We start from the raw sequence: 11,541 nt of genomic DNA, 5'->3' as shown, positions 1-11,541 counted from the left end.
TTATGGTTGGAGGAGTCTGCTTGAATCCTTCTGGCCACAGGTTTAGGCTGTGGAAAATTTCCTTTGCACAAAACTATTTATAGCTGCATCAGCTTTTTCAAGCAGTCACATGGGTCCATACCAAAAATTCTCAACATGAGCAATTTTGCAGGTGCATATCTGTCTTCCTGTGAAATCGTTTCTCATGCTGGTGCGAGGGAGAGTCACGACTGTGCAGGCAGGGGTGGGGAAAGGCTGGTGAACAGCTTGAAAAGATTAAGCACGCTGGCACATGTGCGGGTGCAGCCTCTGCAGACTACTTTTTAAGCAAGTGAACTGGATTACTTTACGTGGCACAGGTAAGATTTCTATGTGGAGTTAATTCTGTTGTTTGTTCTGCAGGGGTTTTTTTTTTAAATAAAAATAGTGTTCACATTTAATCTGACCAACTTCATAAAAAATTAGACTTGCAGGATGCAAAATATATCGGTTTTGAAGAAAATGAACGTTGTAAAAAGAAGAATTTAGTCTGTAAAGCTATTAAATTTTAACCCTCTACAATTCATATAATAGAAGTAATGGAAAACACTCTTCTTGTTTGTGGAGAAAAAGTACTGTATCTCTACATTTATATCTCTGCTCTAGGACACGGTGTCCTGTTACAGCTAGGTGACATAGCTATGTGCTGCTGCTAAAAACAAGCGGTTTCCGATTTCCTCACCCCTGCCCACGTGTCCTCACTGCTCTGCAGTGATTGTGTGGTTGCAGCTGTGACTCTTCGCACAGGCTTCTCCACAGCAAGATTAACCCATCAAGTAAGGAGAAGTCTTCCACGCAGTCTTTCTTGGCACGAGGAAAGGAGCAGGACCACAATGTGAAGAAGACGGACTACCTCTACAGCTAAGCTGATTTAGCATCAAATTGCATCCTGTTTCACAAAAGTAAGTCCTCAGATAACCGCCATCCTCAGGCAGTAGCAGAGACTGGGAAGAGTGGATTGGGAGGATAGAAGTGTGAAAAGTAGAGGGAGCTCTAGGGTAAATTTCCTCTTACATTGCCCACAGTCATGTATAGCCTAGACAGCTGTAGTTTCATTAAGTTTTATTCAATGGGTTGGTTTGTTTAACTGGAGTTAGTTCCTTGCTCCTGGGTGAGCACCCAGCTCTGCAGGTGGTAGGCGGTGGTGCCTGCTGGTACAGAGGCAGACAGGGATGCCTCCATCCTACCGTACTACGGAAACCCCCCTGTCCTGGCAGTGTGACTTTTCAGGGCAGTGCCCCAGCCCCTGCACTTGAAACTTTTTCTGCTCAACCCTGCCAGGGTAGGTAGTCTCCTGGAAAGTAAAAGAATGGAAGGTGTCATATGAAAAAAAAATGCATTTGAACTGAATTTAAGTAAAAGATTAAAAAATAAGACTTCTCAATACACAGCATGTTCCTGGGGACAGAAAAGGTGAGCAGAGGAGCCAGGAGCACCTGGTGAACTACCCTGTCCTTCTGCTTCATGCAAATGACAGCCAGGCAAAGAAGTACTCAGTTAATGGTCTGACTGGTGGCTTACCTGCCTGATTTCAGAAGAAAATATTCCCTCCAGATGCAAATTTTCTGGTGGAAAGCTGTTGGGGAGTGACGTACAGCTAAACAGAAGCAACTAGGAGAGCCACTGGGATAAATGCAAGGGATAGTTCTGTCACTGGCATGTTAAGTGTGTTACTTCTATGTATAATGAGAGGCTATACAGTGACTTTAGTCTAAAGAAAGTCTGGGAAGCAAGCTAGACATACTGGCACACAGCATGGGAATCAGGGAATATGAAGACACTAGAATAGAGCAAACAGTTTTAAAGACCCTCAGTTTTACCACTCAGACTTCACAGAAAACTAGCTCCAGGGGTGAGACATCCACCTTTCACCTGGGTATCGAAGTTGAGCCAACATAGACAGATAAAGTCCATTGCAATCGATGACAGGAAGAAGTCTAAAACCAAAAATTGGGCCATTCTTTCTGGCCATGTGTTTAATAACTTATTTTTCTATTGGCACAATTACTCTTGGCATTGCCCAGTTTTTTATTCTCATTGGGTTGCGACATCTGTACTGTGTACTGTTGTACTTTCCCATATGTCAACAGCAACACTTGATTCCAAGGTAATGCTTTAACAGACTAGCACTTCCTCCCTCCTTCAAAGTTAAACTTTGTCTCCCTTTCTTTTCTATGTATGCTGCTTTTGCACTGTTTGTCCATGACTCAGAGCATTCTAGGAGCTGCGAGGAGCTGCAGCCATGCTCCTGTCCCAGACTCTCCTGCACGCTGCGGTGTTTGCACTCACAGTCTTTCAGGCCCTTGCTTCCAAGACCTTCATTGCAGCCGTCTACGAGCATGCCGTCATCCTGCCAGATGACACTGATGAGCCTGTTTCTCCCGATAAGGCTTTGGCCCTGATGAACAAAAACATGGATGTCTTGGAAGGAGCCATCAAGGAAGCCACCCAGCAGGTACGAGGTGTAGGGTGAGAGTTGTTGATGAGTGTTTTCTGCTCCTTCTGAGCCTCCTGGTTGTCTGTTGATGGGTGAATTCTTAACGGAGGCTGTTGTGTCAGGGTGCCCACATCATTGTGACCCCGGAAGATGGCATTTATGGCTGGCGTTTCACAAGAGAAACCATCTACCCCTACCTGGAGGATATCCCTGATCCAGTGGTGAACTGGATTCCCTGCACTGATCCTACAAGGTGATTTTTTTTGCAGTGATCTCTGTGTTTTCAAACTAGTGTCTCATGGAGTCATAAGCTGCTCCCAGTAAATGCCTGAGAACTACTAAAGCTTTTGACATAAGTTTAGGTTTCAATTCAAGTTGCATACAAATGTAAGTTATGTGATAAACTATGTAGCATGTCCATGACTAAATGACTAGGAAGGCCTGTTTAAAAAAATGTTTTTTGAATTAGACACTTTAAAGAAAAATTCAAACAATATGCAGTATTTGAGTTGCTTGATGTAGAGGAAACTTCTTTTTTGCATTTGAAAAAGCTTTGATGCCAGAATATGCTGCTTCTCATTCTTCTTTCATTTTTTTTCACACTATTTTGCATAGAACTGATTGGAAATTCTTCGCACTAGTTTTTATTTGTTTTGTTGGTTTGTTTGTTTGGCTTTTTTAATAAATGCTATGTTCAAATAAAAGCACACATGTTATTTTTATGGACAGCCAAGAACTAGTTTCTGAGCAGCTAAGAACAGAGGAGATGATGTCAGTAGTCGAAGTCCAAACCTTTTGAGTGATACAAAGCCAGAAAGTTTTAATCTTAGTTTTTCACAGTTAAGATAAAGTCCAAATTGGCAGAGACTCCATGCTGTGGAACATGATCTGTCATTAAATCATCATGTTCCAGCAGGACCCTGATAACCTCTAGCCGAGTGCTGGACTTGAGTTCCATACAGCATGCAGGAAGTGCTCAGCCATTGAACTACAGCTGTGGTCTGCCTTTTTCACCACGACCTTCTGCACCTGCTCAATGATGAGGTGCTTAGACCATAATATTACATCTGTGAGGATGTAATTCCTCAGTGGTCCTGAAAGAAAGATTCACAATGGGGAGAAGTGCAAGAAATTCAACTTTTTACTGAGATATGAGTAACTAAAATGTATGAATCTTTCAATGAATATGGGCTGTGAGGTGGCAGAATGTCTAAGCAGATCTTTATTCGAGTTCTACACACAGTTGTTTTTGTGAAGGCAATCTGTGTGTCCCTTCACAGCTCAGGTTTTTCATTAGCACCTTGTGGGAATGCAATGCCTGCTATCAGCCCGGCATGCCCTGTTCCTTGGTTCTACCTATATCTTGCATGATGGTCCTCATGTATGGCCCATGCACACCTTGCAAAGCCATATGCATTGGCACCTTCCAGAGGATGGTCTCTGCTCTCTTCTGGCCTATGGGTGCTTCAGAGGTGCTGACAGTTTATGGCACGTGGCCTGTCACGTCTTGAAAGGAAAGTACCACTGCTCTTCATGCCATGGCTAGAGGACTGTGTGCTCCCATCCGTGGGAGAAGGTTAATTGCCTTGACCACATCAGCTGCACTATTCCACAGCTCAACTCTGCTTGGTGTGTCAAGGGCCCAGAGCTACCATCTTCAGGTGCTACTATGCCAGATGCTAAGATATTCTCCAAGTTAGTCTCTTCCTCTGCCCAGCGATTCCTCTCCTGCCCTTTCCCAGCCCCAGGGCTATTCACCGGGTGCCGAGGGGTGCTGACAGGCAACCCAGGAGTGGCATATCCCTCTGGAAGCTAATGTGAGGGCTCCAGAACCTGCTTCAAGGTGTGGGAAGCAACTTGAGGGAGTGATGGCAGCCACCCTGTGTATCTGCTTGCCCTGCCATGACTGCAGGATCGGAGGGGCTGCTGGCATTCCCTCAGCACTCCCGTGATGGATGCCACTGACAGTATAATTTTTGTTACTTTTGGGTTTTTCTTTGTTGGATTTTTTTGTGTGTGTGTGTTTAAAACACATTAGATTTGCTCCAGCACCAGTGCAGGAACGACTCAGCTGCATGGCCAGGAATAACTCCATCTATGTGGTTGCAAACATCGGGGACAAGAAGCTGTGCAACTCCAGTGATCCCGGCTGCCCCAGTGACGGTCGCTATCATTATAATACCGATGTTGTCTTTGACCCAGAGGGGAAACTGGTGGCTCGTTACCACAAGGTAAAGTGGCCTTGGAAAGTCAGAAGATATTTTTCCACTACTTCCAAATTTACTCCTTTTGGTAAAGAATTAAATGCGAGTCACTGTCCCATGGCAGATTTCTGCTTCTGTTTATAATTTAAAAGACTCTCTCTCGTGCTGTGATGTGTTGACTCCAAATCTGCAGATGCAGTCATGTTTCTCAAAACAGACTAGAATGATAAATGATTACTCATATCCAATTTAGTGGCATATGATGTTGGCTGACTTCCTCAGTTCGTTAACTCCCTGTTACTGGAAATCCTGCTGCTTAAGTAGCTTTTGTTTTCAGTGCCATGTTTTCACCAGAATACCCCTTCACATTCCAGGATTTTAAAATGTTCTTCTGCATCTCATGTTAGATGAGAAGTCTGATGTAAGGAGGACAGGCTCTTTCCTATTGTTCTTTTTTTCTGATGATGTTTCGGCATAGTTTTTGCATAACGGGAATTGTCTGGACAAAACCATGGACCTAAGCTGGGTGTAAAAAGAGGTGAGGGCATTGAAACATTTGCACTGGATGAAAGTATCTTCTTTCAGTTTTATGTGCCTACCTGCAAGGTTCATCAAAGTTGTATGGGGGCCATGTGCGAGATACCACGCCAATGTGGCTAGACTGAAGTCAGTTGTTTTATAACGCGTTTCGGGCCCAGTATTTCACCTGATTCTTCAGAGGTGATGCCAAGATACTTCTTTGTGAGCAAACTGGGTGAGGTGAACACTGATAAGGTGAGTCTGGTCCCCCATGTGCCAGCCTGGCCTGGCCCAGGTGCTAAGTCACAAGTTCAGTGAACTTGAACCTCTTTTCTGGCTTGGTGCATGTGTTTGTTGTCCAGGCTGCCTGGAGACTAGGGGACTCTTTCAGTAAATGTGAATGTGAAGGAAGGAGGAAAAAAGCTGAGTTGAAAAAATTTTTGAAAAAATTGTTGAAAAGCTGAGAGCGTTGCAGACTTGGATTTTGCTGTTGGCTAAGATCATCTGCATTTCCCCCATCACCACAGCCCTTGTTTTCTTCTCCACTCTGCAGTGGCCCAGTACCGTCTCATGCTTCCTGCTGGTGCTGTGTGCTTCCAGTCCTTTTGTGCCTCCCCACACCAAGGTCACCAATCCTGTCTCTTGGCACCAGATCCTCCGTGCTCCTCTTCCATTATTATATATCTTCTGTGTGTCTTTCAGGTCACCAAAATTATAAACTAGGTGAGGAAAGTGGAGAGATTATTTTTATGGGAGTTGCAGGTGGCTGATACCAACAGACCTGCAGATAGCCGGTTGGTTTCCTAGCTAGATGCCAGAGCAATCTGTGCCTGCCCATATCCACCTTTCGGGCACTGTGGTGGTCATACAATTTTAGCCTGACTTCCTGCATGTGAAGGCTTCAAATACAGGTCAAAAAACTTCTCTAGTCATTCTGAACAATTTTAGGGAATGACTCCAGGATATTGCACTAAGTGCCTTTAACCAGTTTCTCTTTTTCCTTTCCCCTACAGTATAACCTCTTTTTGTCAGAAGATCAATTTAATTACCCAAAAGAGCCAGAAGCTGTCACGTTTGAGACTCCCTTTGGGAAGTTTGGCATTTTCACTTGCTTTGACATCCTTTTCCACGAGCCTGCCGTGGTCCTGGTGAGCAAGTTACAGGTGGACACCGTGCTCTTCCCGACGGCTTGGATGAACGTCCTGCCGTTTCTGACTGCGGTTGAGTTTCACTCTGCCTGGGCCATGGGCATGCGTGTCAACTTCCTAGCTGCCAATACACACTACACCAGCCTGTCTATGACAGGTAATTAATTCTAACTCTGTCTGAAAAATCTTTATAACCATGAATCTTTATTCCCTGTTCTGCAAGGTAATTTTGCAGAGGAATATAATGTATTTATCAAGAAGGTGAAGAGTCTAGTCACCAAATTTTAAACCTGAGAAATCCAGTCCCTACTGGTGCCATACAAGGGCTAGCAAAACTTGTGGTGTTTTCTTTTCTTCTCCCTTGCTCCTTCTACCTGAGTAGAAACTTCTGAAACAGGTTCTTTTCCTCTCCACCTCTAAGTCTGTGATTGTATGCCAAACTGTAAATATACTTGTAAACCACATACATAGGTCCATTTATTCTGGCCAAATTAAAGACTTATTTGTAGATATATTTAACACAGTTGTGGAAAAGTGTGAAAAACAAATTTTCAGACCTGTCTGCATTTTCTTTTAAGAGTGTAGCACTGATTTTCTAGAGCTTAGTTTATGGGATAGTATATTTAAACTAGACCAGTATCTTCACTGAACTGTGAAACCACAGTATTGGCTCGGGGCTTCTCATTTGAAATGCCTGACAGGCTACTGCTTGTTGCCCATTTTATGTGGCTCTTTGGCAGTGATGGGTATGACAGATCTTCTTTGATTTTCCTCTGTCGCTTGGCACTGGTCAGATGTGAATTCCTCGCCTGGGGAGAAGTCCTCAGCCAGTGTAAATGGGGCTGGACAGCTGCTATCTCATTCTTTGTTCGCCAGGATGGGCCTGTGATACTTGCCCGTGTTGTGTTTTGGTTGGTCTCAATCGGTAGATGGTCCTTTTACATCAATTAGCCTAGAATAAAGGGATTCTCAAGCAACTCTGTTGCATACAGGAGAAAATAGAACTGGTGAGGCCATAAACAGAACCATAACATAACATCCTCTGCCTTTGGCTACACTGAGCAGATCTCACCCATGGAAATAAACGCTGTTCTTTGCCAAAGCATGAGCTCTATATACTGAGTGGCTAATGGCCCCCTTTGTAGGACTAAATTTTCTGTAATATTTATAAAATAGTGGATAAGCTAGCAGTAGGGACAATTAAAAGGACAATATGAAATGTTTTATTCTTTTTGAACTGACTGTTGCGCTCTCCTCAGGGAGCGGTATTTATGCACCAAACGGAGCCAGAACATACTACTATAATATGAAAACTGAGGATGGTCACCTCCTCGTTGCTGAACTAGATTCACACCCTCGCCTTTCTCCTGCCTCCCCACCTGCTGTCAACTGGAGCTCATATGCTTCAAGTATTGAAAGATTCTCACCAAATGACCACGATTTCAGAGGACCCATCTTCCATGACTGGTTCACTTTCACTGAGCTCACTAAACCTGCGGGGAATCTCACCGTTTGCCAGAAAGACCTCTGCTGTCACTTGAGCTACAAGATGGCAGGGAAACGAAAAGATGAAGTTTATGTGCTGGGTGCTTTTGATGGACTTCATGTTGTTGAAGGACAATACTATCTGCAGGTAATGATTCTTTGAAGGGGAGACACTTATTTTAGGAAGCTTCTTTACAGGAAAAAAACCCTTCAGCTCTGTGGTGGAAAAAGACAATGACTTTCTTGTATGTTGGAGTCCTGGTGTCCTATTTGTTAGCAATGGGAAGTAGTTGCTAAAATTTCCAAGCCTGCTTACTTTTAAAAACAACAAATGCAGTGGAGAGATCTTGAAACCTCTTTTAAGTTCCCAGAGTGTGCTCACTATGTTTTTAGGCATGTGATATTGGCTAAACGTAGGTCCCCTTTTGTTACTATCCACAGTAAGTGTTCTGAACCTCCTCTGCAATCTTCATCAAACGGTTGCTGTTAAAAAATAAATCAATTGATAATATCTATCTTTATGAGATGCCCTGATAATTTAGAGTCACAGAGATGTTACGTTTTTGTCATTGCTCAAATCACAGCAATGAAGTTTACATAAATGCCATATGACTTTTACTGGAAATGTCCACTCTTCCTCTCTTTTAATCAAATGTTTGCAAAGACAGTTAGTTGCATCCTGGTTGACTTTACTTCAAGCCATATTAGAAAACCTTCTTTCCCTTCATAATTAAGTTATTGTGCCAGCAGATTATTCTGGTTTTGGTTATTTACATCTGTCTGTCAACATGGCCTTTGCCTATCAGTTGGTACAGACTCCAGGATACAGGAGGAGGTGTTAGCCAGCAAACAGCTCATTTAATACATTTAAGAAGGTAGCTTGGATAAATTCAGTTATTTGTGAGTTCACTTGGAAAATTTTATTTCAGTGATTGTGGAAGCTGACAAATAGTCTCTACCAGTACTAGATTTTCTAGAGAAGACAAGAATTTCTACTCTTCCTTTTTTTCCTTAGTATTTTTTTTTAATTTCCTCAGAACATAATAAGAGAATTTTACTATTTATTTCTCTGTTTATTTGCATTTCAACACAAAACCATATTTGCTGATGAATAATACTTATGATGGCAGGGGGGCTGGAACTAGATCATCTTTAAGATCCCTTCCAACCCAAACCATTCTATGATTCTATATTTGCAAATACGCTTCTTCTATCCCCCAATATCTGACAGGAATAGAAAAACTCCTCTATCATCTGTCAGCAAAAGCAGCCAACATCCTTTGAATCCTAACAGGAGTGCTAGCCATATTTCATATATCTTCATGATGTCCATAAACATTTATCAGTTGGATCATTAACTCTAAAGACAAAGGTAAAACATTGCCATTCCTACTTTCCTCTATGTGCTGCAACTGCTAACACAGAACTGTAACAGAGGATGCCAGCTTCATCACCTTGACATATATTCACCAGGAGTTGGATGGAGAACATTAAATTCAGATTTCCCATGGACTACCAGCCCATTTAATTAATTGTCATTAGCAACATGTACAAATACCAGTAAGAGGAACTGTGTATACAGTTGCACAACATAGCAAAGAGGACTTTGTTTCATTTGCCCAGTTTCCATTCACGAACTTATCTTACTAAGACATGTGGGAAAGGAACCTTCAAACAAGGGAACTGGCAATTGGAAGAATTAGTGGAAGTGACAGGATTGGGCTTCAGGGATGAAACAAGGTGCTCTGGCAGCACTTATGTCAGAAACAGGTTATTTCTGACTACTAAGGCAATGCAGGTCTGGAATAATCCAGTCAGATCAAGGAGCGAAAAAAACAAACTACAACTAAAAAGCAGTTACTTGAAGATTATGAAAGAGATCTTGTGACCGTCACCTGCTGTGACACACACTAGCTTTGATGACACAACACTTTCCTACCGAAGTGTTTCCATCTTGCTAAATATATCTTTGTCTTCTCCTTCCTGCAGATATGCACACTGCTCAAGTGCAACAGCACAGATCCAAACACGTGTGGGCAGCCAGTGGAGACGGCTCAGACCAAGTTTGAGATGTTTTCCCTCAGTGGCACCTTTGGCACCAACTATGTCTTTCCAGAAGTCTTGTACAGCAGGGTGCAGCTGGCCCCTGGGGAGTTCGAGGTAATGGGGCACCTTGGGTCTGTGTCATGCTAGGTTCTCTGCCAAGTAGAAAGAGAATAAGCTGTCTCAAAACAGCCAGAGTGAACTTGCTCATAGTGAGTAATCAGATCTATTAAATACCTTTTAATGAGGTCACTAGTTTCAGTAACAGGTATGGTCTGACGTACCTTCTTCCTGTTTTGTCACATCTTTCTGAGCTCTTAGCATGTTCATATAAGTACTCCTCTAATCATGTCCTTCTCTTACGTTTGCCAATCAGGTATTGAATGATGGGCGCTTGATAAGTAAGACAAGACCAACAAAACCAGTCGTCACTGTGACGCTTTTTGGACGGTGGTATGAAAAGGATCATCTGAAACAAGACCCACAACCACCAGCCTTCCCATGATATCACCATAACTGAAGCTGTACACTATTAATCTCATGTCCAAATGAGATACAGTATTCTCTGCTACAACAATCCCAATTATGTTTCTTATTTCCAGTTACACAAACTTCTTATCAATGTGCTTTATTAATAATGCAGCAATATTGTTTTATTGCTAAAATTTATTGAGAAGCATCTGTTTCTGTATCATAAGATTACTAATCTTTTATTAGTGCAAAACAGCAGTTGTGTTTCTTTCTCTGTTTTCTGGATTATTTTTTTTTCTAACCCTCAGAAAACCTGTATTGTAGGCCAGAGGAGCATTTTGTGTTTTATAACTGCAGATTATTACGAGACCAGTAAATGAAACAGTGAAAGATGTTATTTGTGGCAGCTCTATACAAAAAAAGCTCAGTAATACTTTGTCTCTGATATACACCTACTTATGCTGACCTATGCAAGCCTGCTATTTTATTCCACTTACACATTTTTTTCCTATTTGTCTTGCTTTGGTTTTATTGCCTTTATGCCACTGGTGCACGTCATGTGGCACATGGCAGCACAGAATAGTGCATCCTGGAGGCTGAGCAAAGGACTCCAATCAAAGAGCCAACCCTGAAACAAAAACATGCCACCGCTTCTTGATCAGAACTCTACATGAATCATCATTTCTTTGAAATCTCTATCAAAACAAAACTTGGAATTGAAACCTCAAAGTGTTCTGCTTGCCAACACCTGCTGGCTGTACTGGACGCTATTCAGTGCTGGAACTGTTTGCACCCAGTGAAGGGGTCACCAAGTGACCTGGTATGATGTAGCAGGTCCTCCTTCCCATCTTCTCTATTTCCTTCTGGTTGTATAACACCAGTGTATGTGAAATAAGCCTTGTACTTTACTCCATCCTGATAATCCTGAGTGGTGCTGCCCTGCAGATAAATTTGCTGTCGGGATTAGGAGGTTTAGATTTCTACTTAAGACCAGCTACTCCTGGTGAGAAGGAACTATTCACATCTTTGCTTCCTCTTCTGCCCCAAAGACCTGTGCTTTGTTGCTGCTGCTGGACCCTGGTGACCTTCCTTCAGCATATCAGTGTATAAAGATGTGCATGTTCTGTGGCTGTGTCTTTAAGAGTGGTCAGAGACCCCTATTAGTCTAATTTCTCCTTCCTTTTCCCCACTGTCACCATTCCTGGTCTCAGCATGG

General features: G+C 42.7%; 1 protein-coding gene across 2 annotated transcripts; it reads left to right on the top strand.

The window, feature by feature from the left end:
• Positions 1 to 756: 756 nt before the first annotated feature.
• Positions 757 to 10,652, top strand: LOC104484334 (pantetheinase). 2 transcript variants are annotated; one of them, XM_086744088.1, is made up of 8 exons: positions 757 to 920; positions 2,346 to 2,473; positions 2,578 to 2,708; positions 4,494 to 4,686; positions 6,192 to 6,483; positions 7,586 to 7,959; positions 9,801 to 9,971; positions 10,231 to 10,652. In XM_086744088.1, exons 2-8 carry the CDS (start codon positions 2,420 to 2,422, stop codon positions 10,357 to 10,359), a joined length of 1,344 nt encoding a protein of 447 aa, XP_086600214.1. In that variant the 5' UTR covers positions 757 to 920; positions 2,346 to 2,419; the 3' UTR covers positions 10,360 to 10,652. The 2 variants fall into 2 exon arrangements, with proteins under 2 accessions (XP_086600214.1, XP_010124695.2); XM_010126393.2 differs by having other exon boundaries at positions 2,230 to 2,473.
• Positions 10,653 to 11,541: the final 889 nt, after the last annotated feature.

The sequence above is a fragment of the Chlamydotis macqueenii genome, chromosome 3, assembly GCF_036417535.1.
Source record: "Chlamydotis macqueenii isolate bChlMac1 chromosome 3, bChlMac1.mat, whole genome shotgun sequence".
Classification (NCBI taxonomy): Eukaryota; Metazoa; Chordata; class Aves; order Otidiformes; family Otididae; genus Chlamydotis; species Chlamydotis macqueenii.
This window is presented reverse-complemented; position numbering and strand designations above follow the sequence as displayed.

What these genes read in the sequence shown, in the direction of transcription:
- LOC104484334 (XM_010126393.2), top strand. Translation starts at nt 2,261, where the DNA reads ATGCTCCTGTCCCAGACTCTCCTGCACGCTGCGGTGTTTGCACTCACA. An exon ending in CCCTGCACTGATCCTACAAG is followed by an intron (nt 2,709 to 4,493) that starts GTGATTTTTTTT and finishes AAAACACATTAG; the next exon opens with ATTTGCTCCAGCACCAGTGC. An exon ending in AAGGACAATACTATCTGCAG is followed by an intron (nt 7,960 to 9,800) that starts GTAATGATTCTT and finishes TCCTTCCTGCAG; the next exon opens with ATATGCACACTGCTCAAGTG.